The sequence below is a fragment of the Corapipo altera genome, unplaced genomic scaffold (genome assembly GCF_003945725.1).
Source record: "Corapipo altera isolate COAL_440 unplaced genomic scaffold, ASM394572v1 50, whole genome shotgun sequence".
NCBI lineage: Eukaryota > Metazoa > Chordata > Aves > Passeriformes > Pipridae > Corapipo > Corapipo altera.
Window position 1 is genome coordinate 1,121,952 of NW_020884889.1, and position 27,131 is coordinate 1,149,082.

Genomic DNA, 27,131 nt, shown 5'->3' on the forward strand with positions numbered 1-27,131 from the left:
CATCCCTAAGGGGGATTAAATAGCAGGAACAGCACGTTCTACCTGTGTGCAGCACCTTTCATTAGCACTTCCAGTGGGGCAGGAGGTTCCAAGGCTTGTCATTAGGATGCCAGGGGAAATTCGGGGCAAAAGAGAGGAACCCAGTCTGTGGGAGGGACATTACCAGTCCCTGCTAACAAAAATAAACCCTCCAAAGGTCTGGTGATTGGTATCCAGGCAACATAGAAGGCAGGGAATGCAAAATTAGAGTATATTCCCCATATTTCTCTGGAAGTCCAGCTGATCCAGTGCTTCCAGTGAGTCCCAGCACTGGGGTGATAGTGCCACGGGTTGAGCTGAGCTTCCACCTCCATGAGAGCTGCCTGTGGGTACAGGGGAGGATGAGGAGGCAGCATGGCCAGAGCTCACACAGGGCCTGCAGCACCACGGGCTGAGAATTTCTAAACACTCTTGTTCTGGTTAAATTAATTCATGAAATGAAATCTGACAATCGATGCCAGACTTCTTAATTATCCCCAAATCACCTTAATAACAAAGTAACTCAGCTGCTTCTCCATCCCTTAAATTCTCCATGATCCTGCACAGTGTTTCTGGTGGGCTAATGGCTCCCTGGTGTGCAGCACATTCCCAAACATGGGCTGGTGCTCCATAAAATATATTTATTGTATCCAGAGCGAAGGTCTGATCCCCGGGGTAGACACAGAACTCCCGTTTACGTCAGAGGGAATCTGCTCCTGGGCATGTTGTTTCCCAATCTCTTCTGGGGAAAGGCGGTTCCTGGGAGAGGCCAAACGAGTCAGGGCAGCCCCGGTGGTGTTTGATGGGAGTCTCCCTGCACGGTCCTGGGAAGGGCAGGGCTGGTGCTGAGGGACACCTGCCTGGCAGGCAGTGTCAGCCCTGGCAGCAGGGCAGGTGAATTTTAGCTTAGGAAAGTAAAAGCAGCTGAGCTGGACTTAATAAAATAGCTGATGTGCTGGGATTTTTGCCTGTGCCAGCTCCAATGTGCCCAATTCCATAAACAAACCAGCACTGACCCAACACAGCTCTGCAGGAGCAGCATTTCTCACTCGGCCCTTTTTTGCTGTAGTAGCCAGCAGTCCTTTATAATTGACATTTTATTATTCTAAGCCCAGCTCTGGTTTGATTTGTTCCCTCCCAGCCATGGTGCCGACAGGGAATGCTTTGTAGTGGACACTCAGGGCACAGGGAGGATCCTGCCTTTTGCCCCATGAATGTTTGCCCCAAAAAGTTTTGTTCAGCAGCACAGCTTGAGACAGAGAAGGAAGTTTGTCATAATCTCCCTGTCTCGCCCCAAAATGTAGAGCTGGCTCGTTGAAGGCTGCCCAGGCTCTCCTAACAAGCACTACAGACCTGTAGTAGCCACCAGGAGCTGTAACTTGCTGCCAAGTAGAGATGAGCCTTTCTCTGCCTGAGAATGGAATAAAACCCTCAGGAATGTGTCTCCTCATCCAGCCACGTCCCTGAAGCAGTGAGTGCTCCCACTCTGGCTCCTTGTCCACGCGAGAGAGTTCACTCATGCACAACCCTTCCACTGACTGAAGGCTGGGGCCCAGTCCAAACAGGTCTTTTCAATCCAAAGATTTTGATTAATGGATTAATTCATTTGTTAGTCCTTTTCCGTGGTCTCCTCATCTCTCACACCAACAGATCCCAGACTCTGGCACCTGAATTTGAGTCACACACACAGAACAAAGGCCAACAACGCTGAGCTCACTCATGTGCAGGAGCCTTTGGTCTCCCAGGGTCGCTCCATCGTCCTGTAGAAGGATGGGATGGGGCATTTTTCCCCTGATTTGTACTGGGAAGGGGTTGGTGAAGCTGGAGGGCCAAACCCTGTGTCCAACAGCCAGGGAATTTCGGTGTTCCTTGGTCCCCACGTGCTGTGATGTACCAAACCAGGCGTGTTTCACTTGGAAGCAAAGGCACTGCTAATCTCAGCCAGGCTGAAGTCAGACAAGGAGGTTCTTAGTTTTATAAGTAAATAAACATTGCAGTGGTGCCAGGGCCTCTGCCAGCCTCCCAGCCCTGATGGTCCCAGCACGTCCTGCTGGTTTGTTTGTGGTGGAGCTGGTTTCACTGACCCTGAGAGCTCAGGGCTCTCCAGACTTGCTGGTGTCTCTGGAACTGGAGCCCAGAAAGGCAACTCCTCGTGCAGTGGCAGGGCACGACCTGGCACCTTGCTCAGGGCTGAACCGAGGTGAGGGGCACCAGGCCCAGGGGGTGATGGACACACAGACACAGACAGACACAACCCCAGAGCTGGTGGAGGGAGAATCACACCCAGTGGAGCAAACCTGGCGAGAGAGGGAGCAGGATGGGGCTCAGAGACGAGGTTTGTAAGGGAGGAGCGATGTCGTGTTGTCTGTCATTTCTTAACCTGAATTTCTCTTTTTGTCTCCCATACTAGACAGCGGGGGCAGCTGGGATTGCAGCTATTTTGCAAGTCCCACTATTTCACCGGGAGTATTTCATATATACCAGGATCTGCCTTTGTACTGTAACCCAGCACAAGAAAATGCCTCATCTTTCATTGCATCGCTCTAATTCTAAATTACTGGCACTGCCCAGCAGGATGCACACGGCAGCAATGGCACGTTCTTGACTGTCAATGTTAAGACTTATTTATTCTCTATTGTTTTTTATTTTTTGAAGCAAGACTGGCACTGTACCTTGCAGCAGGCTGGCACAGCCCAGCCAGGGTCACCGGCCGCTGGTCACAGCTCTCACGCCAACCTTGTTCCCCCCACGTAGCGCCTCCGTCACCGTCTCCTTCTCTCCAGGGGAGAGGAGCAGGAGATGTTTGCAGCAATGGGGGGGTAAAGCAGAGCAAAAGTGAGACTCAGACAGAGTATTGTCCCCCCCTGTGGAAACCCAAGTGTTCCAGCTTGTAGGATGCTGGATAACCCCAAACCTGGCGCTCTCAGGGGGCCACACATGCAAAGGCTGCACTGGTGCAGTTCTGAGCCTGTGGCAAAGCTGTGCATTCCAACACAGGGCCTTGGATGTGCCCAAAGCCCCGGGACACTCACCCTGCAGCTGGCCCAGCAGCCCCAGTCCCAGCAGAAGGTCCTGCCTGCAGAGCCGACTCGTGGTCCTGGGCAGGAGTTAAACACGGCTCCTTAGGAATTAGGGGAGGGAGGGAAGGCACTGCCACCTCAAATTAAACGTCGCAGTAAATGACAGTTAGAACCTTGTACAGCAAAACCTTTGGTACTGAGCAGGTTTTCATTTCTTTCCTGCCAGTGAGTTGTGGATGCAATGGTCTGGAACACCCAGAGCACAAGCGCCGGGTGTCTGTGCTGGATGCGTCGAGGATCCTCCTTACCCCCTGTCCCCTTGTCACCCCCAGCCTTCCTGCAGACGCTCAGTTGTAATTAACTGAGTTAAGCTAACGACCCTCACGCTCCCACCCCGCTCTTGTTTTGCAGATTATATGAAAGAGTCTGTGTGCAGCTCCAGCACTTGTTCCCTGAACAGCAGTGAAAACCCCTACGCCACCATTAAAGACCCCCCCATTTTAACCTGCAAACACTCCGAGAGCAGCTACGTGGAAATGAAATCGCCTGGTCACAGGGAGTCCCCGTATTCCGAAATGCCAACTTCATCCACAGCCAATAAAAACATCTACGAAGTTGGTAAGCAGTAGGTGGCACGAGGGCTGCTCCAGCAGCTGGGGGGTTCAGTGCAGAGGCTGGTTTTGTGCTTTCCTGACACAAGTAACCTGGACTTGGCACAGGGCAAGGAGACACTGGCAGTGGGGGGAAGCACTGAGCACTGAGCTCTTAGCTCCCCAAATCAACACTTCAGTGCTCAGTGGAGGTGGTATCCTGAGTTGAAAGGGACTCACAGGGATTACCAAGACACCCCAACAATCCCACCCTGTCCCTGAGAGTGTTGTCCAAACGCTCCTGGAGCTCTGGCAGCCTTGGGGCTGTGCCCACTGCCCTGGGGAGCCTGGTCAGTGCCCAGCTACCCTCTGGGGGAAGAACCTTTTCCTGATGTCCAGCCTAACCCTGCCCTGACACAGCTCCAGCCGTTCCCTGGCTCCTGTTTGGTGCTTTTCTCCCTGCTCTGCCCCACGTGCTGCCTCCTGTGCTGCCCGTGAAGCTGGAGGGGGATGAGATGGTTGGGGAGGTCGACATCCTGTGCTTGGACAAAACACACGACAACAGTAACTGGTTTTGGGAGTGCTGCTGGTTGCCATAACCCAGTTTTCCTTGCTCCCCCAGAGCCCACTGTCAGCATAGTCCAAGACGGCCGCAGTCGGAGTGCCAGTTACCTCCAGAATCCATACGACCTTCCCAGGAACAGCCACATTCCTGGTCACTACGACCTCCTCCCCGTCCGGCACAGCCCGACACACGGGCCCTCTTGGGACAAGCAGTCTTAAAGGGATGGACTCCACTGTGCTGCCAACACAAACTGTGAGGAAGCAGAGGAGAAGCCATTCCTTTTCCATGCTGTGGGATGCTGACGGATGTGGACTGGCTTACGCAAGGACCTGACGTGACACAACATCAGCTTGGGCCAACTGCTGCTGCATGATGTTATTTATAAAGACATTTTTGTATGGGTAACTGGAACTAACAGAACCTCCTCCGTGTGTGGCTGGAGTACATCACCCCAGGAAGGTGTCCACGTGCTCCAGGCAAAAACTCTCCGTGGCTTGTATTCTAACCCTGGCTTTGCTGTAAAATAAACCACAAACACATGCTAAGTAGAAGGACTTAAAGATGTACATTTTTACCAACTGCATCAAGAAACCTCTTACCTTTAGGAACAAGGTGACTGGGAATGCACTGGAATTGATTTTCATCTTTGTCATGGGAATGGACATTTTTCTGAACGAGAGCAGGGAAACTTGTCATTTCACTTGTCAGGACACCTCATTTACTGCCACCACCACATGCAGCCTGTGCAGATCATGCTCGGTAATTAGCATTGGGATTTTCATCTTTACACTCAGTACCAGAGGGTTTGAGTTGAGGAATATTAACACAGACACTTTCTGTGCCGTTTTTTAAATCTTTCCAAATGTCCCCTGATCTTTGCTAATGACCATTTCCACAATAGGCCTCCTTTACCACACTTCTGATTGGCACAGATGGGCTTTAATTTTCCTTATACAGCTTCTCTTTTGTTGGCTAAATCCAGCAGATCTGTCAGGCCTGTAACCTGCTGCACCTCCCTTTCCTGCCCCGGGACACTGTGCAGGTCTGCACAGACCAGCCCTGGTTTCATTTCCTTTCCCAAAGCTGAGCCACAACAGCTTCTCTCTCCCATCTTTTCAAACCATCTCCTCGTGGTTCACTTGTCAGCATGCCACTGATGACACCCTTTAATTTGATGGGCATTACCATGTAGTGCAACGTTATCCTTTGGTGATTCTACCTGAAATGTCATTAAATGGAGCTGAAACTGGGTTTTCTTTTTCAGCAGCTGTTTGTGAACTAATTATCACGGGGCTGACCCATGGTAAAGTTTTGCATTGCGCCACCACGATTATTTTTTTTTTTAATTTATAATCTTTATTGACCTAGAAAGTAGAGTACTTGCCGTTAGTTCCTTGTAGATTTTGAGCATGAAGTAGTATTGACTCTAAGTATGTAATTTTATTAGGCAAACGTGGAAGTAGCAAGTTGATGCCTCTTAAATATAAAGAAATATTCTGTTGCACATTCGCCAGCCTGGTGGAAGCAGAAGAGAACGGAGCCAGATCCATCAGTTTGCTCAACACGATCCCTTGGGTGAGCTGCTGGGCTTGGGACTGGAAAGAGGAGCCCTCCAGCTGGGAGAGAGTGGCTGGATCCCAGCTCCGAGTCAGACCAGGATCACTTGGAGCACCGTGGAGGGGCCCATCCTGTCCCCACAGATGGGCTCAGCCTGGGATTGAAGCCCCTGGCAGGGCACCCCTGGGAGCTCTGTCCTTGGGAATCCTGTCCCTGGGAGCCCTGTCCTTGGGAATCCTGACCCTGGGAGCCCCGTCCTTGGGAATCCTGTCCCTGGGAGCCCTGTCCTTGGGAATCTTGCCCTGGGAGCCCTGTCCTTGGGAATCCTGACCCTGGGAGCCCTGTCTTTGGGAATCCTGACCCTGGGAGCCCTGTCCCTCAGAATCCTGTCCCTGGGAGCCCCGTCCTTGGGAATCCTGCCCTGGGAACGCCGTCCTTGGGAATCCTGACCCTGGGAGCCCTGTCCCTGGGAGCCAGGACCCACCAGGTGGTCAGGCTGGCTCTGAACCCCCCAACCTGAGCCCAGAGACCCCCCCAGGCTCCCAGAGCAGCCGATGTCCGTGTCCCAGGATCATTCCCACACGATTCCCCAGATGCTGCATGTGTGCATGGGGGCCCTGACCGAGCAGCAATAGCGGTTTTGTTTTCCAGGAAAGCCTTATTTGAGATGTAAGTTATTTTGTAGGGCCAGTAGGAACATATTTTATGTACATGAACGGAAAGACTTACCTCAAAAATATCAAGAGAAAGGCAGTTGGATAAGGAATACTCTTGTGGATAAGGAATACTCTTGTGGATAAGGAATACTCTTGTGGAGCCCTACCTTGACACCCAGTACAAGCAGCCCCAGCTGCCAGCCTGACCCATGTTTGTGTGTTGCTGTAGTTTGCAATGAGACTCCAGGGAGCAGAGATGTGCTCAGTTGTTGTGTTGTTGTTTTTTTTTCAAAGCAAGACTTTGAAACCAAATGCAATGATGCATAGAGCTTAAAAGGAAAAAAAAACAAGCAAAACCAACAAAAAAAAGGTACCTTCTTGTATATTAGCGTGAGCTTAGGAAACAGGCACCAAAATGGCAATACTTTTTTAAGGCAAGACAGATTTGTAATATATTTGTTCACTGTGCAAAGGTATCCTACCTTGTACAAAATAAATTGAATTTCTCTCACTGTGTAGTTCTCAAACGTACTCATTTGCAGAGCAAAACTTTCAGCCCCTGCACAGGTCCGAGTTCTCCAGGTGATGGGGCTGCTCATGAAGGGGCTGCCCCCCCTCAGCCAAAAACCCCCACGGGCACCAGGCACGGGACAGAAAAGGCAGGATGGCTCAGAAAGGCCAGTGCTGTAACTCCAGATTAACCTGGAGTAAGGCCCAGTGTCAAACCAAAAGGTAAGTGGCTCTTTACACCTTTCTCCCAGTTCCTCAGCAGTTTGTCCTCACTGGGTCTGAGTGAGAGCCCTGGGGGTGCCCAATCCCAGCTGGACATGCCCCCCACGCCCCCAGAGCAATGTGGGGGCAGTGCCAGCACCACTCACTGATGTTCACATCCTGCACCTCAGCGGGGTGGGCACAGTGCCCTGGGCCACTCACAGGTTCCCGGCCCTTCAGGGGGGTGAAGATCCTGGAGGATCCAGCCCAGCACAGTCACCCAGCAGGAATGGCACACAGGACACATGGAAGCTACCTCAGCAGCTCCCAGGGAGCCCAGTCAATAAATCAGGAGCACAGACCTGCAGCAGAAACACCTTCAGAGGGAATGACTCCCAGGCAACACAGCACTGTGACTGCTGGAGCTTTCCAGCATTTGTGCCTCACACTCCTGAAAATCTTGTTAACTAAAGCCCAATGTGTAATCTTCTTATTTGACAAGACACACTCAATAAGCTATTTAAGGCTGGAAATTCATCAGGTTTGAACTGATGGAATAAGTAATTCCAGCTTAATAAAAATGTCTTTTAATCACAACAATTACATGTCCTTTCTGCTTAAGAGTCAGAACCTCAACTGCCATCAAACACAGGAGCCACTGATGCTCATGAACAGCTTCATAAGTGATAAAGTTGGGACTTTCAAATATGTAAATGACAGCAAAAACTTTTGGCAAGAAAGCCCATTTTGCAGCATTAAATGGAGTTCCCAGAATCTCAGCAAGCTCCTTTCAGGGCCCAAAGCAGTGTCTGTTGCCATCAGTTGTCTCCCATTAGCAGGGAAGAGACACTTCAGTGCACAAGTAATGCCAATTATGGAGCAGAATGATTAATCAGCAGCCAAACAGGAACAGTCTCCCCTTGGGTCAGCATTCAGATGGAATAATGTCTTGCATTGTCTCTCCTAAAGCACTTTGGGAAGCACCTTCCTGCCCCTGGAGTGTCACCCAGCCCAGGCCAGGTGGGAGCTGCTGCCACAGCCCAGGGAAGCACAGCACAGACCCCAGGAACGGGAGGCAAAGGCTTTCCCAGGTAGGAGGTTCCTTCTCTGTACATACACCACTGGATTTTCCTTTAGAAGTCTCAGCCTCCCACAGGGGTTTCTGTTCCCACTGGCTGTGCTGCAATTCCAGCTGCTGCAGGAGGAAGAGATTTGCCTAAAACCACACAAAATCTGGACCTGATGTGACAGCTGAGTCGAGTCACCTGCTTACAGGAGTGAGAAAAGGAAGTGGAGTGAAACTTATCCTGCATTTCCAGGTGACAAATTTAGAGCTTGGCTGCTGCAGGGAATTGGTCAATTCCAAAATATGCTCCAGTCTGGGCAAGAACAGCTCCCACAGTAATCCAGGACCAGGCTCACTCCTCATCCTCAGTCCCAAACTGCCTCTATCCCCAGAGCCACTGGCACTGCCCTACATGCTCCATGGGTGCTCCTGGCACCACTTCACCAGGACACCCCAGCAGGATCCCAAGCTTCCATCCTTTCGTGCAGAAGGAGCAGTTTGTATCCCACAGGATTTTCTTTCTCATGGCAATGTGGGAAAAAAAACCCCAGGTTTGTAAAAGCTATTCAGAGGTTTGACTGGAGTGAACCCACAGAATTCCTGAGTGTAAAAGCTCCCTGGAGCTGCCAAACTGCCCTGGCTCTGAACTGCAGCAGCCCCAGAAAGCTGCAGATCTGCTCTGAGGAAAGACAACTGTGTTACACGACCCTTCCAGGTCCTTTTCCAGGGGCACTTCCACTTTAGTGTCTTCTCACTGCCTGCTCCAAGAAGCTCATCAGCTTCCAGTAAGTAAAAACCTTCATGTCAAATCCCAGTCCTCCCAAAAAGTGCACCCAACACCACAGTGAGTCGTCCCCTGTAATTCTTTATTAGAATCATGGATGAATATATTTTAAATCAATCTAAAAAAATAATGAATCAAAGTACAGTACATGCATAAAATACAAAGTAATTTACAAACAGATCAAAGGAGCATCTCCAGAACTAATACCAGGAGGAGAAATGGAGTGAAAAACAAGAAGTGACCGACTACAGCAATGCCTTCTGTGTGCCTCACACGTCATGAGCACCGCGAGACAGGAGGGTTGGGATGGAACACAGCTGGAAGTGCCAACCAGATTTTGGATGTTCCACACGGGTCGTATCAGAGTTTGAGAAACATCCCCTACAATCCATTACTTCCCTGTAATTGTATAAATAACTGCAGGCATTTACACAACAAACAGTTCCTCTAAATAGTGTAGGAAAGCAGTGCCCGTAGCCCCAGTGCCAGGGTTGGCATGTTTAGGAATAGCAGAGAGGGATGTGCAGTGACAGAAGGCACAGTTCATGTATCCCTGAACAAGCGAATCCGACTGAGGGTTTGTACGGAGCGACAGACAGCAGGAACACGGCCAGCAGGAAAACTACTCCAGATGGTTTTGTTCAAGAGCAGACAGCAAACCACTGGAATAATTTAAAAATACTGGATCAAACAGAACTGAAAACTAAGGCTAGGTAGTTGAAGTTGTTGATTCATCAACTCGAGCATTCGAATATATTAATATAAGTGGCATGCATTAACAGGTGTGATATGTAATACGTGACAACAACCTTCAAGTCTATGTCCCATGAAAAAAAAAAAAGGCATCCTCAAATCCTGATACCACCAGCACTGTGGGGGCCAAGCCTCAGGCAGCACAAAAACAGGCTGCAAGCTCCAGGGTTGGAGTGACCCTTCCCCAGGGACACAGCTCCCTCACAAAGGGCTCCTCGGTGCAGCCCCAGCAGCTCTGCCTCACATCAACCTCCTCTGCAGCAGGTGCCAAACCACAGCACCTCAGTCACAGGTTGCCAGAACCTGCTGCTTGTTCTCGAGAAATTCTCTTTTCTCCCCCATAATACTCTACAAAACTTCACTTGACAATCTGAAGAAGCAGCCAAAAACATTTAACTTACATTAAAATTGCACTTCAGAGCAACGGGCGCTTGGCCAAGCTTTAGGTGCAGATGCAACACCTTCAGACAAGGAAAGATTATCCTGCCCAGAGATACTTTCCTCGTTAACCTGACAGTAATTGCTTTGTGAGGAGCAGAACAACAAATTCAAGTGCTCACTAAAGGTTTCTGTGCTCTGACTAATGGGCATCATGTTGGGAAGAGATCAGTTGAGTTCCAAACAATTTACTGACCCCAAACCGACAAGTCGGCTTTGGGAAAATACTGCAGCCACATCCAAGAAAGAGACTGATAAACACTGAAATCAAAGTGTTTTAAGACATGGAGAAATTCAGAAGGAATAAGTAGTGACTAAACACAAGAATGGAACCACGAGAATTACAAATATATTTAAATCTTGGACCTGGGGAATATACACAGCCTTTTAGGAAAGAATGGACAATTTATATATTCTGACAGCACTGCATCTTTGGTTTGTTTTCAGTGGTGGGGGGGACGTGGATGGGAACCACGTTGTTGCTTGGAGACATGTCATTCTCACGTCTGTCGGACATTTGCTTCTGGGAGACAATGCGATAGATCTCTGCAGGGTGAGAAAGAGCTGATCATTATGAGCACACCAGCATAATGCCATCCAGGACTTACACCTGGGGGGAACCAGGCAGAGCTCTGGGATTGCACAAGTAACACAAAGAAGCTTTCACAACAGGTTCAACTGCGGCGCTTTCTAGGTTCAGAAAATAACACGTATTTTTGCAAAAGAAATGACTTTAACAGCTGTTTTGCTTGCCTTGAGATAAGAGTTAGTAAATGGACAGAATTCACGGATTCCTTTGCTAGAATCAGGAACTGTGTGAGCATCCATTTCTTCTGAAGGTCCTTAGGACTCTGTGGATGGGAGTCACATTTGCTGATGTATCCACAGACAACAGCAGGACTAAAGGGAACCACTCCAGATTCCTCTCCCTGATAGGACTGCAGGGGCAGTTCATTCTCTCTCAGCACACCTATCATGTACAACACCTTGTCTACCATCCCAACAGTTCTAAATCTTCAGAAAAGGTCGATTTAGGCCCAAAAGGGGAGGCTGAGCCCCTTAAGCAGTATATAAAGCCTTTACAAAATGTGCTGTGTAAGAAAAGTGGGCTCCAAACAAAGAAATTCTGAACTCAGGGAGCGCAGGTTAAACCCCTGTGCCTTCCCAGCACTTGCACTGAGAGCCCTGCCCAGTTCCTGGGGTTTGTTAGTGGCCAGTGATGCTGCACAGAAACTCAGAGCAGCTACAGCAACACTCACTTCAGCTGCACAGAGAAAGAGTAGAGCATGTGTAGCGCTTCACCCCCAGAAAGGAAATAAAGCACACCAAAAATAGAACATGGGGAACTCACTTGCAAATTTGAGTTTGAAAACCATTAAAGTTTTAAAAAAAATAAAAGCTTGCTAAAGGTCAGCTTTACAACAAGCTTGGAAGTGTTTCAAATCCAGCAAAAAGCCAACCCTGACATGACAACATCCCATCTTCTGCCTTTTCACAGAGAAAAATGTGCTGGCAACAAACACACCAGCAGTGCCAGCAGCAGAGCCCCCAGAGCAGGGGGCTGTGCCCACACCCTGTTTCCACGTTCCATGCCCTGTCAGAAGGTTCCAGAAAAGCCCAGGCTGCCACAGACAGGGTGTCTGCACTTCCCTCCTGCACAGCAACGCAGGAAGAGCCCAGCTCATGAGCAGCTCTGGCAAAACAAAGCAAAGGTCCAAGTTCTTTTGGGGGTTTGGAGTCTCATATCAGCTGGATAATGACTGTCCAAACACACACATCACCTGATCCCAAACCAAGACACAGCACTTCCATCAGGAATTTGCCATGAGAGAGTAACCTTTGTTGGGAATTTTTATGAGCTACCGCTTAGTGCACATCCTGACATCATTTCTGGAAGTGGAGCAGCCTTGTGCTGAGAGATCCTCACCCAGCTGAGTGCCTGTGATGGGATGAGATGGCACTGAGGAGCTGAACAGGGTCCCTGACAAGCCAGGCTTGAAAGCTCTCCCCCTGAGGCAACAAGCCTGCACTAATTTAAGCTGCCAACACAGAGGCCAAGTGCTCCCAGGAAGAGCAGGAGCAGGGCTGCACACATCCATGGGACTGCTGGCAAAATGGACATCTCTCATAGACACCGTGCTGGATTTATGGACTGCACAGGTAACATCTACCTTGGAAAGAACTGGGCCTCCAAACTGACACCTCAGACTCAGACAGGAACAAACTGTTCAGAAAAGTGGATTTTACACATGCATTCAGTACAGATCAAGTCACTGAGGCAACCAAACAGGAGCTGCATAGGCAGGAGGATTTTCTGATATCACCCTTCCTGGAGCTCACTCTTCTTTCCAACAAAGAGCCAAACAATTCTCAAGTTAAGTGACCCCCACAAAAACAGACCGTTAAAGTCCCCTGCAGCCCGGTGTGGGAACCAGCAGATAAGGATCAGCTCGGCCCTGGAGAGCCTGTGTGTGAGGTGGGAGGAGCACAGCTGGATCTGCTCCGAATTCCTCGGGACAAGCCTTGTGCTCCACTGCCCTGCCCCAGCTCAGGGCTGACAGCCAGTTCACCTCCAGGAGCAGAACAATGGCCTTTCTGAATCAACAGGAAAAGCCTCTTGCCACCTTTGTTACTGGGAACTCTCCAGTAGCACCTCCAGCAGCAGCCATTCTCAGTTTCCCAGAGAACTTCCTGAACAAATTCACGCAAGTCCCTACAAGAGCTGTCACACACTTTCTCCACCCTGTAAGCCAGGACTCACACAGGGGCACTGTGTAATACTCTCATCTGACAGCAAAGATCTTCAGCAAACAGCCTCAAAGCCCTAAAAACAATTTTAACAGCACCAGTTCCATTACGGACAAAGGCTCTGTCCCTTCTGACTCTGGGAATATATTCCCATAATTCCCACTTCCACAGCCTGCCCAGCAGCCCTGCCAGTGAATTGCCTTCCAGCACTCCCAAGTTTGTTGCTCCCTGCTGCTTCTCCCTCCTCTGCAGTGCAAACTGGGTGCAGCCACAGCCCAGATACCAAACCCTGCCTTTCCCTGGGGGAGCTGCACTGCCACCACACAGAGCTGTGCTGCTGTGACAGGGGAGGGGGAACAGCCCAAAGCTGCTCTCACTGGGGCAAAATGCCCAGCAGCAAAGCCCCCACTGGAACTGTGTGCAGGCCTAATGAAGATGTGAGGTTTTTAATGAAGCCACAGCACTTTGGGCTCTGCTCAGTGACTGAATGAGACCTTATTAAGGACACATTCAGCAGAATGCACCACTGCATAATGGGGGACTGTGAGAGACAGGCCTTGCACTGTGAGAGCTGAGAAAAAGAGACGTTGCTGCCCAGGCCAGTCCTGCTCAGCCTGCACTGGGGTTTCATTCCTTTTCAGGTGTACAGAGAAAACAAAAGAGGAAATCCCTCGATTTTTTGATGTTAATTCTCTGATGTTGTTTCCTTGGTGATGGGATTCCTTAGAGATGAAACCACAGCAGAATGCAGTATGGGAACAGAGACAGCACAGAGCCAGGCAGACTCCAGTTTACTTTAAGGATGCTTTATTCTGCTGTGAATGCTCAGAGTAGCTGGGATCATAATACCAGTCTCTCCTATTTGCCAGATGATACAAAGCAGCTTTGTGTGCACAACAATCAGCCCTTGCAGGCCAGACATCTTGGAACAGAAGAATTTGGATAGGGACCACTACTCTAAGCCACAGACAGAAAAGGTCCCCAAAACCTCCTCTGGAATCCACAGCAGGACAGGAAGCCCACTAAATGTACAATATAGCCCCTCTAAAAATTCTCTCTAATACTGGGAGAGGGAAGAAGAACTTTTATCCCTTCTTCCACCTGTAGCAACAGATCACATACTCACTTAGGCTGTGCTGACTACAAAATGGACTCATATTTCCCTTGGCCAAAGCCATTCAAAGTGGCTTAATCTGAAAATCCAGGTGTGGGTAAGTTTAACATGGACCCTGCTACACCTCCAGGGGAAGAACTCTCACAAGTTTCCAATAGTGCCCCAACCAGAACAGCTTCAAGGAGGGCTGGAAAGAAAGGGGGGTTGCTGCAGACACCTTGGCCATGACAACCTGTTGAGGAGAGATCTCAGGAGCTGGGAGAAAGGTTCTGGAGCAGCCTGGGGTGTCTGTGGAGCAGCTCCCAGCACTGCAAATTCCAGCAGAACTGGTGCAGCAGCACATCCTGCCCCTCCTGTCAGCCACCTCTGCTCCAGCCACTGCCACTGCCTGCTGGCTTTGCCAACATCCTTCTCCATGGGACAGCGAGCATTCCACCCACAGGCACTGTGCTGGGAGGCTGCCCTGCCAACACACACCATCCATGATCCTGCAGGGTGACTCCAAAAACCACATTCCTCAGATGACTGCTCCCCTCTTTCCTTCAGAGCGAGCCATTAACAGCTAAAGGCAGCTGTGAAGTGTTATCGAGGAGTTTATTGGCAGAACAGTCACAGCCCAGATGGAGCCGACCTGCTGCTAAGGCACCATTTACTTCATCTTTATCTCCCTGGAACAGCAGCTCCTGTCTGGAGAGAGCCACATGCCCACTAATCACAAGTGTTTTTTCCAGCACAGTTGATCTGACCCCTCCTGAATGAGGATCCTGTCCACAGGCCCAAGAGCTCTGTGCCCTAAACACTGTCACAGCAACATGCAGGGCACTCTGACATCCATGGAAAAGCAACAGCCTTGGCAATCTGTCAGAGTCCTCTGAGGGCAAGTTTTAATCACTTGCTTACCCATTACAGACCACTCTGCTTACAGAAATATTAAACCAGGGGGAAAAAAAAATCAAACCTTCACCAATTAGAATCCAAACTAATTTCTGGAATAAGAGGTACCGCTGAAAGCATGTGAGGAGAGAGAAAGCACAGCCTAGGCTGTGGCCAAGAGGTGAACTGCTCCCCATGGCAACAGCAGCACATCCTCTGAGCATCACACAGCTCTGAGGGAAGCAGCAGCAGCCCAGGGCACACAGGGAACTTTCCACCTCCTCAGCATCACTCAGAGAACATAATGGTCCAACAGTAGATGGGGACAGCGAGGTGACCAGTTTATACTGGCTGTGACAGCCTTGGGAGGGAACAAACACTGCCTGATGTACTTCATGTTGTTTTATTAGTGCTGGTGTATGAACGTTAATTAACTAACCTGCATCTGAGAGCCCCAATCCCCTCTGCAAGCAGGAGAAGCAGCAAGGCTGTTAGTTCTACATGACACACAGCACATCTGGCCAGAATCTGACCTCAAAGCCTGGGTGCTCCTGAGAGAAGGGACACCAAGGACACAGGCCCGAAGGAAGAAGCCTCAGGTTTAGCAGTTATAAGTGAGCAATGTCCATCTTCTGAAAAATGTACGTGCATTTTTGACAGGACTGCCTTTAGGCAGGTGAAGGAAACAGGAAATGCAGCAGGCATCCCAACAGCAGTGCACTCAGCCACTCCTTAGTCATCCACCCTCTGATGGCAGTTAGTCATGTAGGGAGTCAATGTAAAAGCTCACAGAACTTCTCTCTTTGTCTTTTTCAATTTGTGCAACACTGAATAACAAACAAATGACTACACTGAAGTTAAAAGGGAACCATGTGGTTTAACTAAAGAGGAAAAAAAAAAGTTCTTTATTCACCTACACTTTTAGCTGGTGCCTGCACAGGAGCACTTAGGAACCCATGGTAAAAACACAATAGAATCAGAACTGTTGGAGGCTTCTTACAGTCAAGGATAAGACAAGAAACAGATGGACACAGGCAGCTAATACCCCAGTAGCCTAACATCTCTCTCCAGTGCTAAGCTGTCCATAAAGCATTTCAAACAACTGAAGAAATGCTACAGACTTTATATTTTTACTGCAATAAATAACTTTCTAGCTCGATCCTCACTGTATTTTCCAGTATGACTACCAAGTCCTTCTTGGTGTGTTTTTAAAAGAATGTCTAAATTAGCTGGCAAAGAGGAAAACAAATTCAAATCAAGCAAGGTGCCAACGTCACAGCAACAAGATCTGATTAACAGACACACAGTTATAGTTCAGAAGTGGGGCCACTGCTCATACCAAGAAGATCATGTATCCTGGCACATGCTACATTGGGAAAGAGGGAGTTTAAATTTGCAACTGGAAAACATGTTGGAGGCACTCAGAGAAAACAGGGAGACTGCCTGGCACACCTAGAACAGAGTCACAACCAGAGGAGTGCCTCAGATGTTTGAAAGCTCAGACCAGAGATTTAGAGGGGCGTTTGCCAAAGCTGGGAACGGTGAAAGCTCCAAAACCACACAGGCCACTGTGTCCCACTGTGCCCTGGCTACAGCTGGCAGGGGGCAACACAAAAGTCCCATGACAGCCAGTGATTTCCACACCAATTTGTGAATTCCTACCCCAGCCTTTATAAGCCAGGGTTAAATTAAGGTCCCCCACATTGTTGTAGTTGAGTGTCTCAGAATCTTAACACGTTTTGCCTATCTAAACAAGGCTTTAAACAAAAAGGAAGTACTTTGTCCACAGAGCATAAAAAATGCAGCACTCATTGCTGTCACATGTCCCACAGGCCAGAAGTCCAGGCAGGACTATTAAATGCAATGACAGCAACTTCCCTGCAGCTCAGGAGTCACTGTGTCTCCAAGGAAGGAACTCTGTTCTTTCATCCCTTCTCCCTTGGCAACTGCTGTGGGCACCATTAAAGATGGAGCCAAACTAAATTGACTTCTCCTTTGATAAACAATGGCTGTTCTAACTTGATGCCTGCATGAGACAATTCCCTCCTGTGGGCACTCCCTGTAATGGGAGATGGAAGCTGAAACACAAACCAGGCTGACCAGAAACCTGGGGCAGATCAAAGTGAGCGAGGATTCATTCCCGAGTTCAAGGCTGTCCCTTCAACTGTGACACTTTGAAACTGGACTCCAAATCTTAGGGCTAATGAAGAATGATTGAATAGCAAAATTTTTAAACACTTTATAGGCAAAGAAAGCCCCATTTGCATCATATCTGAGCAGCCTTCTGCCCTTCCCCCTTGAAACACAAAGCACTGGATGACTCACCTGTCAGAATAGTCTGGAAAGCTGCTTCCACATTTGTAGAGTCTAAAGCAGACGTCTCAATAAATGACAAACCATTCTTCTCTGTGTGGACAGAAATACTATAATTAGAGAGGTATATCATACATCTGCTTCCCATCTGGAAAAGCTTCTGTGCCAAATAATATTTGTAGTATTCCCGATGAGACACACAGGTATCAAGAGAAAGTATAACAAGTTGTGGGGTTTTCCCCTTCAGGTGATCTGAAAGTGATACCACCCAACACCAACAAAAGAATTTACACCCATCCCCAAGGACAGGGATCAGCCCAGTGCTGTGTTACTTTAAGGCACAACTTCCTGCACCCCTGAAAGGGAGAATCTGTTACAGTTTCAAGAATTGTGTGAGGAAGTTTCCTGGATTTTCTTTAACCTCATCAAGTTTCTCCATCTCCCACCTAGTATGTCACAGCAGCTTATTTAACAGGGAGGGGAATGACACTCCTCCAGCTGCAGGCAGAAACCCTCACTGGCCAGAAACTGTACCACTGCAGCTACAGCAAGCCTTAATATAAGAAATCCAGCTACACTCCTGGATGAAAAGAAACTGGGCCTAAAACAAGGCAAGATTTACAGAAACTAGAATAATTGTTCACAGACCTTAACTGTGCAACAAGAGTCACAAAGCCAGTTTAATGACAGTCTGTTCAGCCACGGTACCTGTGCGGGGCTGCAGATCAGCTGGGGCACTGGAGGCAAAACACAGGGGCAAAGCTGCCACCACACAAGAAACCCAAACCTACAGCCACAGGCAGAGTTTCTGTGGGAGAAGCAGTGCACAGGCAAGAGAATAACTCCAGTTTAAAATTACCAAGTGCCTCTGGCTGATTCTTGAAACGACATGCATGTTCTACAAGGTCTCCTTTCGGCCTGAATTAGCCGTGTGACACCGAGGGACACACGGCCAGCAGCAGTTCTTCCCTCCCACCAGCAGACTGACACGTCCAGGGGCGGGCAGGCAGGTCCCCAGCCAGCACTGGGACGTGACCCTGAGTTCACCCACCCGCGAAGGCTCTGGCCTCGTCCGTGGGGACGGCTCGGAGGTGGCGCAGGTCGCTCTTGTTGCCCACGAGCATGATGACGATGTTGCTGTCCGCGTGGTCCCGCAGCTCCTTCAGCCACCGCTCCACGTTCTCGTAGGTCAGGTGCTTGGCGATGTCGTACACCAGCAGTGCCCCCACGGCCCCGCGGTAGTACCTGAGGGGAGAAGGGTGGGAGAGACACGTCAGCGGGATTAGAAGTGACAGGCTACCGGGAAATAGCTGTTATTGAGCTGCACAAAAATACCCAGGGAAGCGGAGCAGCCAGATGAGGTTACAGCACAGGACCAGCAGAGGAGCCAGGACAGCTCAGAGCCTCAAACCCCATGTTTGTGGGGAGAACCCTCCATCCCAAAAATGGAACTCTGGAGTCAGTCACCTTCCACCCCTGATCCACCCCTGTGAAGTGTCCCCCACCCATCGCCATGGGTGCAGTACGGGCACGGCCCAGAGTGATAAAGAGACTGAATGACTCACTGGATCATAAAAATGTCAACGTGATCTACTCCCTTCACAAAAGGCCACTTTAGGGCCCGAGAGGCACAGTAATGCATTCAAAAAGAAACAGGTTGTGTTCTCTCACCCCACAACTCCCTCCAGCTCTACTGAAATCCAGCTTTTGCTATGCTGGTTTTTTCCAATTAAACAAGCACACACAAAGTGAGCAGTCTTTCCTGGCTGCTACAGGAGGGTTTCTGCTCTTAGGTTACCGCTGATAAAACCTCCAGGAACACCGATATTACTTTATCATTCACTTGCACTGAAATGAGTCTCTCAAAGCTCTTGCAATTCTAGGCTTGAAATGCCCCCATTTAGGTGTCACGAGAGCACAGAGCAGTAAATCAGTCTGTGCAGGGACACACTAGATCAAGTTTCTGGGCTGAATAATATTTAACCTTCCTCCCACCTCAGGCTGCGGATATTACCTGATAAAACACAAACACCCCCTGTTTGCAGCTCCTGAGGAATCAGAAGGGCCCACAATTCCCCTCCTCAGCCAAAGCTTCTCCCCAGCCACCCAGGGATCACTTACGCTGAGGTTATGGCTCGGTACCGCTCCTGCCCTGCAGTGTCCCAGATCTGAGCCTTTATTGTCTTCCCATCCACTTGAATGCTCCTCGTTGCAAACTCCACTCCAATGGTGCTTTTGCTTTCCAAGTTGAACTCATTGCGAGTGAATCGAGACAGAAGGTTGCTCTTGCCTACCCCGGAGTCTCCAATAAGGACAACTACAAGACAAGAGCAGCATAAGGATCAGATTCCAGGTGCAGATGATGCATTGACAATCACCTGCAATAAACATTTATTTTTGGGAATGAAGCGTGAAGGAAAAGAATGGCAACACCACCATGCTAGTCATGGATCTGCTGCCCAAGGGTTGGAAAACCTGGAAAACCAGAGCTGCCACATTCACCAGCATTTTGAACAGACACTAGACTGGACTTTTACTGATTACATTTCAGTCTCCTTTGCCCAGCATGGAAGAACATTCCTCTTCCAGGAAGAATGTACGAGGCTGGACTGCAAAAGTTGGGGACTGGTTAGATTTCACATCCTTGTAACAACATTAAAACTAAAAAACAAAACAAAATCCCCACAACCACACAACTGAAACCTGCTTTGCTGAAGAAGTTCAAAATGCAGGGCAAGCAGCAGACTCTGCTTTACCACAGAAAAATCTGTGAATGAAAAAAAAAAAAAAACAAACCAAAAAAACCCCAAGGCCACCATCACCCTGAGAGACAGTTTGAAATGTTTGCTGAACCACAGCTCTCTGCCCTTCTGCAGCCCCTCTCTGCTGCTGTGGCTCCTGGACACATCAGACCAGAGCCTGGAACTGCTCTAAAACACTGCTGGGGTATCATTGGGATTCAGGATTGGAACCACCCTTCCCTGGTTCAGCTTGACTCATCCCAGCACCAGTGCCAAGCAAACTAATTGGAGGGATTCAGCTACGCTTGACAAGAGAGTGGGAGAAGGTTTAAAGTCCAGTTCTTTCAGGAAAACAGTCATGAGGATTCACTGCAATAACCTGTAATGCTGGTCAAAAGGTGCAAGGTTAAGTGTAACTTAAAACTCAGTCACAAGATGCAGGACATTGGATGAAACATGTTCACAACCTGAGCCACACCAGCAGGAGCCTCTCAAGATGATCTTCTGCCCTTAACAAAGATAAGGTACCAAACCAGCAGTGAGGAAGGGAAGAAAAAGAGGATAAAGTCCTTGAGAGGAAAGGCTGATAACTAAGTCCAGCAGTGAATCAATACCAGCCCAAGCAAAAAAGTGCACACTCAGGTGACACAAAAAATGTTGTGGCTTTGCTTGTTTAGGAAAAAACAAATACTTGCTAAGTAACACACATCATTAACAGCTGAGACACCACAACACAGTGTTAAAGATTCTGTGTGGTGCAACAGAGCGATGAGTGCACCAAACACATTCAATCACAGGAGAAACCCCTGTGGAGCTCAGTCTAGCAGTGCAAACACTCCCATCTGCTGCTGCAGCCCTTGTGCACACCAGCTCCTGCTTAAATAATGCAGAGCAATTCTGGCAAATGGGACTTTTCTCTGACTGGAAGGGCAGAGCAGCACCTTTTAAACTCCCTCCCATAAATGAAAATTGCAGCAAACATTGGCTTCAAAAGGCCTTGTGCAGAATACTTCATCAAAACAAACATCTTCCCAGCTTCCCCTGCCAGCTGACTCAGCACACAGCCAGCCAAGCTCTGAACTTGCATAAAGCAGAGTGGCTCTGTTAACCACTTCTGTTTATGAAGATCACAAGTGCAGGTAGGTGGCAACCCATGCTGAATGCAAATAGGAGTGTGCTTTCCTCTGTGCCAGGTCAGCACTGCTCCGTGTGGCTGCCCTGACACTGCTGAGCAGCTCTGCTGGCACCGGGGATGCTAAATCATGATAAACCTGGGGCAGGGGACAGGGCACAGACTGCGTCACCACCCCTGGCAAACGGCCGTGGCTTTCCTCTTCCACTGGTAAGTAAGTTCTCCAACACTGTTTTGGCAGGTTTAGGCCATGGTTTTAGATGACATCATGTTTGTAATCACTGGGACGTGTTACACACAAATGTGAGCTCCCTTCACACACCTCAGTCCTGCATCACCCAGCACTAGCTCTGGCAGCGGCCAGAAACTCCTCTGAACAAGGAAAACAATCCACATCCATCATTTCCTTTTCCCAACAGGATGCATCATATACCTGTTAAGTATCCCCTCAAACATATTTTTATTGTTCAGTGCAAACCCCACCTTCAAGTCAGTACATGGATCCCTTTGATTCCTCTGCCAGGTTTTTTTCCTTACCTTCTCTGAATCCCACGCTGCTTATGCTCTGAATGGTTTCCAGCACCAGATTAATGTGTCCCAATTAAAAGGGGAAAATAATACTTTCCTCCTTGAAGTCAGCTATTTCCTCTACTTAATTGGGCCACTGCAGCTCCTCTTGAATACGGCACAAGAACAGCTTGGAATGTCAGCAGGCGCCTCAGACTTCTCACACCTCCTGCATTTCTGCCAGTCTGGGCAAGTATCACTCTTTAAATACAATTATGAACTGAAACAGCTTTAACAGCCACTCAGATTGTGTTATTCATTGCAGTTTTGCTTTCCTTATCAAACCACTTTGTTTTGATATTTTATACTACACACTGCTCCAAGGTATTACATTCCTTGCATAGAAATGCAGTAGGAATGACCCTGGATGGCCAAGTCCCATTCTAACTATCCCAGGCAAACAGCTTCTGGGAGGGAAATGACGTTATCTAGGCCATGATAAAGCTAATTGTTCCTGCACACAGTCTTTTATTGGGCTTTTCTTCCAGAAACTCACTCCTAATGGTTAGAAATTGCCTTCTAATTTTCAGGAGAAATTAGTGGTGTCCATGTGCCAGCATCATCCATTAGCTTATTAGAGTCCTCTCCCAATGGTGTTTACACTGGGGTATTTACAGAAAGCAACCACATCTTTTCTGGGCTTTGCTGCATTTGCTAAACAAGCCAACTTGTCAAAGGGTTCCATATAAACACAGTGTCCATTTCCCCAAACACCTTCCCTACAAGTTTTTCCGCTTCTTTCCCACACAGTGAGAACTGCACACATCACTCTAACTGAGATCTCCCTGTGATGCACAAAGGGATTTTAATATTTCCATCTCTACTCCAGGCATACCTGGAGCTGGAATTATTTTTCCTGACCATTTCACCTCGATGGCTCAGTCTGCCTGTGGTCAGACCTAATTGTTCAGCTTTAAGCTGGCAAACTTTTACTTTGCCAAACTCCTGTGAGTCCCCAGGCGTAAAACCTCACATCCCGAATCCCAGCTCATCAGGAGGACTGCAGTCATCATCAGCACACACCCTGACTGACCCTGTCCCACCCAACTTGCCTCATCAGCAAATTCCTTCGGTACATCAGCACTGGAAGGAGGAAGATCTGGAGGAAACGTTTTAGCAAGTTCAGCCACAAGAGCCAATCCTGAAATCCATCAATAACCTCCTTTGGACCAGCACTTCCCTCACAGGAGCAGCACCTTAGGAAGCTTCACAGCCAAGGAAGATGGTATTGGCAGATCTGAAAGCCATGGAAGGGATCTCCCGGCCCCAATCGACTGGTTTAGTGACGGGACAGTTCAATACTTGCAACCATGTGCTTAAAATCGATGCATTTGATTTTCTACAGCAGTTGCTACCCCAAAGGTTTAGGACAAACATACAAGCATTTGGTGGAGTGGAAAAAAAAGTTTAAAAAAAAAAAAAAAAGAGTATGAAGTCCACACTACTGTAAAAATTTCACTCTGTAATTCCAGTTTTATTTCTGTAGAAGCCAAAAATAAGAATTCAATTTCCTAAGCTGCATGAGAAGCAATTTAGAGAACCACATCGAGGAAGGATTATTAATTTTTCACCAACATTCCAGCTCACTCACCCAATTTTTATTTCTGTTAAACCTTTTACTTAAAAATTTTCAGAAAATACTTTAATTATCTCATGAAATATGCTACTGACAAAGTAATCAGGTTGAAAATAGAGTCCAGCAGCACTGGCTTGTGCTGTCTACAATAAAAGTTATTACACAAGTCACACAGGACATAATTTAAGACAAGACCACCAGCACTAGGGAATTACAGTGGCTAAAACCACTTGTCTCTGCACCGAACTGTGCTATAAAGAGACAATATCAATAAAAAGCTTGGACATGTCTTCATGATCCCAGAAGAACCTGCTGATGAACCTCGTCCTGCCCACTTCAGCTGGAGTTTAATGGAAAAATGGATAAGATGACTTGATTCTACACTCTGCAGGCAGCAGGTGACAACATGGTCATGACTTGTGTTAAATCTCCCTCCTCAGCTATGCCCCCATTTTATTCACCCCTTTCCTACCACAGAGAGAACTGGCCTCTCAAAGGCCTTCTGGGGTCGGGGTTGATTGTTCCATATTACAGGGAACATCTCCAAACACCACTGCAGTAAATGGCTACACCAGGAGGTTTGTTAGAGCACAAAACTGCCTCCACATTTAAGGCAGTGAAGGCCAAGGGCTTCCAACCACTGTCCAAACCAAGAGCTGCCATGAAACCACTTTTTCCAACACATTTATCTAAACACACAGGGAAAAAAAAAATGGGCTTTCTAAACCCCAAACCAACAAGTTGGTTCAGTTTCAGAGCATTTCCTCAATATCAAAGGGAAAAGTTGGAGAAATGAACATGATGCAAAGTAGGGAGCAGACAGCTGAAACTGGAGATTTTCCTAACAACAAGCTGAATGTCACCACAAGGCAGGGCCATGCTCAGAAATGAGAAGTGTGCTCCCAAATCCAGAGTTCCAGATGGTTTCAAGGTGCAGCCATAACCTTCCTGAGCTTTGTCCACAGAAAACTTCTCCTACGAGTGAGGGTTCCTTTGATAACTACTCATCTACCGCAAGCACATTGATCAAAAAGATAAAAAAGTTCCTGTATTTAAGCCAGGGTTAATTTATTAAGTAATAAAGTAATATCCTTATAGTACCATTATACTTTCCTCCTATTAAAATTAGAGCAAGATTTCTACAAACTGCACTTCGTAGGCCTTGTGTTTCCTCAAGGGCAGCGCTGGGAACAGCAGGCACTGCTCTCAGCCAAACCCCAAAAGTGGAAGAACACAAAGACACGTAGCTGAACAAGAAGAATTTAACAGAAATTGTCTTTTTCAAGTCAGGCTTAAGCTTTACTGTATGCTGAAGTGTTGCAACAGAGTCAGGAGAAGGGTATTTTGTAACGTGTTCATAACCCCAGAACTGTCCTACTGGATTAAGTGTCCTGATAGACCAACAGACCCACACCCACAGTCTGACCATCAAGAACTGATGTCCAAGAAACATTCTGTGTAACAGAACACTCTAATCTGTCCCAGCCAGCCCTTCCTCTTCAAACAAGCAATACCTTCAGGTTTGCCATTGTCCCCATCACACTGAAATGCCCCAACCAACACTGTTCTTCCTCTCTAAGTCTGTGCAGGCTTTCGATTTCATTTATAGTATTTATGGCAATGCACCACTCCAGAATTTGCATATACACCTGTGGGACTCTGCCCTTCTGTTTTCACCTGCTGCCCAGTAATAGAAGCATTACAGATATCCAGAGAAATTATGACAAACAGAGATACTTTCCCTACTTGCCCTAATGACTCACTGGTCTAATTTTGATCAAGTTGTACATCACTTCAGTATAAGGGCTGTGAATCCATTAGGTCTCTCTTCTGATTATTTTGATGCCTTTCTACATCGTTTTAATTCTACAATATCCCTTTCAAAATGGAAATGCTTGTCCTGTCTGCATTTCCACTCCATTCTCAAGATGCTCATGTCTCAAATTCAAACGCTGACCTAACATTCCCCCTGAGTTCCCATTTCCTTTTCCAAGAGTGTTTACCTACCCCTTGCCTTTTTGACCAGTGCCTGGTAAGGAGACATTCAGTTCACAGGCCTATTTGCAATAATTTCAAGATCATTCCAGAGTGGTGACAGCTTGTTTAGAACCACCATCACCTCTGGGAAGTTACAGAAGTTTCCAGGATTTGTATTACTCTGCATTTTTATGTTATTTCAGCTGCCACATTAATCCCAGTTATGTGACATTGCATCAACTTCCTGCGGTCCACTTTAGCTCTGCAAAACCCAAATGGCTCATCTTCACAACAGCATTTCCACAGCATTCCCAGCTCTCCCAACAGTTTCTATGAACCAGGTTCAACAGAAAAAGCTTTAGGAGAGGCAATAAAATAAAGCAGCCCTGAACTTCTCCCTGTAACTGGATCCAAGCTTTTTAATTCCCCAATTACATAAGGAAGTAGGTGTAATAAAAGATAGGATCTCTCCCAGAAAACTCACTGATATTCTCAGGCTTTCAGAGCTAAAACATTAATTACAAGCCCACTGACAGAACTGCAGGAACAAGTGAGAGCAACTCAAAGGTTGTGATAACCTGAACTCAAGTTCCTGCAATAAGGCTGCTGGATGTGATTAAACCAGTGCTCAGCAAGGCCCCTGCCAGTGCTGCAAGCTGAGAAAAAAGGCCCTTCTGGAACTTCCTGATTTGATTTTAATACAGTACACATAACTGATTTATAGCTAGAAATAATACCACTTTCCACATGCAGTTGGATAAAACAGGTAACAAACAAAAAAAACCCAACAAAACCAACCAAAAACCAACTACTCAAAGTTATGACAGAAGCTTAAAGGTATGGGAGAAAAAACCTGATGTTTTCCTTTACCTTCATGATGACAAGCATGGGGTCTCTCACCATCACATCATAACAAGCAATGCTCTAAACTCTAAATTCAAATTTGCAACACCACACCACGACAAACAAGTACTTTTTGCAGGACTTTGCTTGCTTTTACAGGAGGGCTTAAAAAAATTGGACAGTGAACTTCCAAAACCTCAGCACTTCTGCACACGGTTTCACAGCGTGCTGTATGAACCTGGACAGCAGGGGTGGCGTTTTACTCTGCGGGGAGAGAAAATTGGGTATTTAACTACAATCTGCAACGTTTTACCCCAACTTGCTGCTGTACGGTAGAGTGCAGGGACATCAGCCCTGCAAAACAAGGAATTCCTGCCTTTCTCTGCTGGGAGCCAGGACAGGATGGGAGATCCAGGCCAGGATGGAGCAACCTGGGATAGTGGAAGGTGTCCCTGCCCACGGCAGGGGGTGGAACGGGATGGGATTTAAGGTCCCTTCCCACACAAACCATTCCAGGATTCTATGGTTCCATAATCACTGGGCGTGGAACAGCAGGTACATTCACCCCTCGCCAAGGGCTCGGAATGCAGAAGGCAGCAAATCTCGCTCTTTTATTAAATTAGTGCATCATTACCAACGCTGAGCGTTCCTCAGCCCCTCCGCAGCCCTGTTCAACAGCCGGAGAGGGGCCTTATCAACCTTGAGGAGTCCTTATCACCCGCGGGCATCCTCCCCGGCGCTCTCTGCTCGCCGGCCCGCCGCCTCCCCCTGCTCAGCCCCCGCCCGGGCACCGACACAGCCCCGCTGCCCAAACCCGCCCGAACGGGGCGTTCCGGGCCGCGGGGGAACCCCCGAGCGGTGCCCGCGGCGCTCCCCCCGCGCCGAGTGCCCCGCGCCGCCTCACCTTTGAACAGATAGTCGTACTCGTCGTCGCGGGTGCCCATGGCGGGGGTCGGGGCGGCGGCGGGTCGGGAGCGGAGCGGGAGCGGGGCCGGGGCCGGTCCGTCCCTGCAGCCGCCGCGGCGCTTCCGCCCTGCGCGCTCCGCCCGCCCGCCCGCGGCCGCTTCCGGGGCAGCGGCGCCGCCGCCC

At 48.4% G+C, this 27,131-nt stretch overlaps 2 protein-coding genes across 4 annotated transcripts in view; one reads left to right on the plus strand and one right to left on the minus strand.

Moving 5' to 3' along the window:
* MEGF11 (multiple EGF like domains 11) overlaps positions 1 to 5,699 on the plus strand; it is a 267,324-nt gene extending 261,625 nt beyond the window's left edge. For both annotated transcript variants that reach the window (XM_027644120.1, XM_027644121.1), the window contains 2 exons: positions 3,450 to 3,656; positions 4,251 to 5,699. In XM_027644120.1, the coding sequence (XP_027499921.1) occupies positions 3,450 to 3,656; positions 4,251 to 4,411 (368 nt within the window). In that variant the 3' untranslated portion in view covers positions 4,412 to 5,699. The remainder of the gene's footprint in view (positions 1 to 3,449; positions 3,657 to 4,250) is intronic.
* On the minus strand, positions 4,553 to 27,069 carry RAB11A (RAB11A, member RAS oncogene family). Of its 2 annotated transcripts, none has more exons than XM_027644127.1 (5): positions 26,947 to 27,069; positions 19,328 to 19,523; positions 18,258 to 18,451; positions 17,219 to 17,299; positions 4,553 to 4,709 (listed from the first exon to the last, which is right to left on the minus strand). In XM_027644127.1, exons 1-5 carry the CDS (start codon positions 26,984 to 26,986, stop codon positions 4,573 to 4,575), a joined length of 648 nt encoding a protein of 215 aa, XP_027499928.1. In that variant the 5' UTR covers positions 26,987 to 27,069; the 3' UTR covers positions 4,553 to 4,572. The 2 variants fall into 2 exon arrangements, with proteins under 2 accessions (XP_027499928.1, XP_027499927.1); XM_027644126.1 differs by lacking the exon at positions 4,553 to 4,709 and adding an exon at positions 9,029 to 10,704.
* Positions 27,070 to 27,131: the final 62 nt, after the last annotated feature.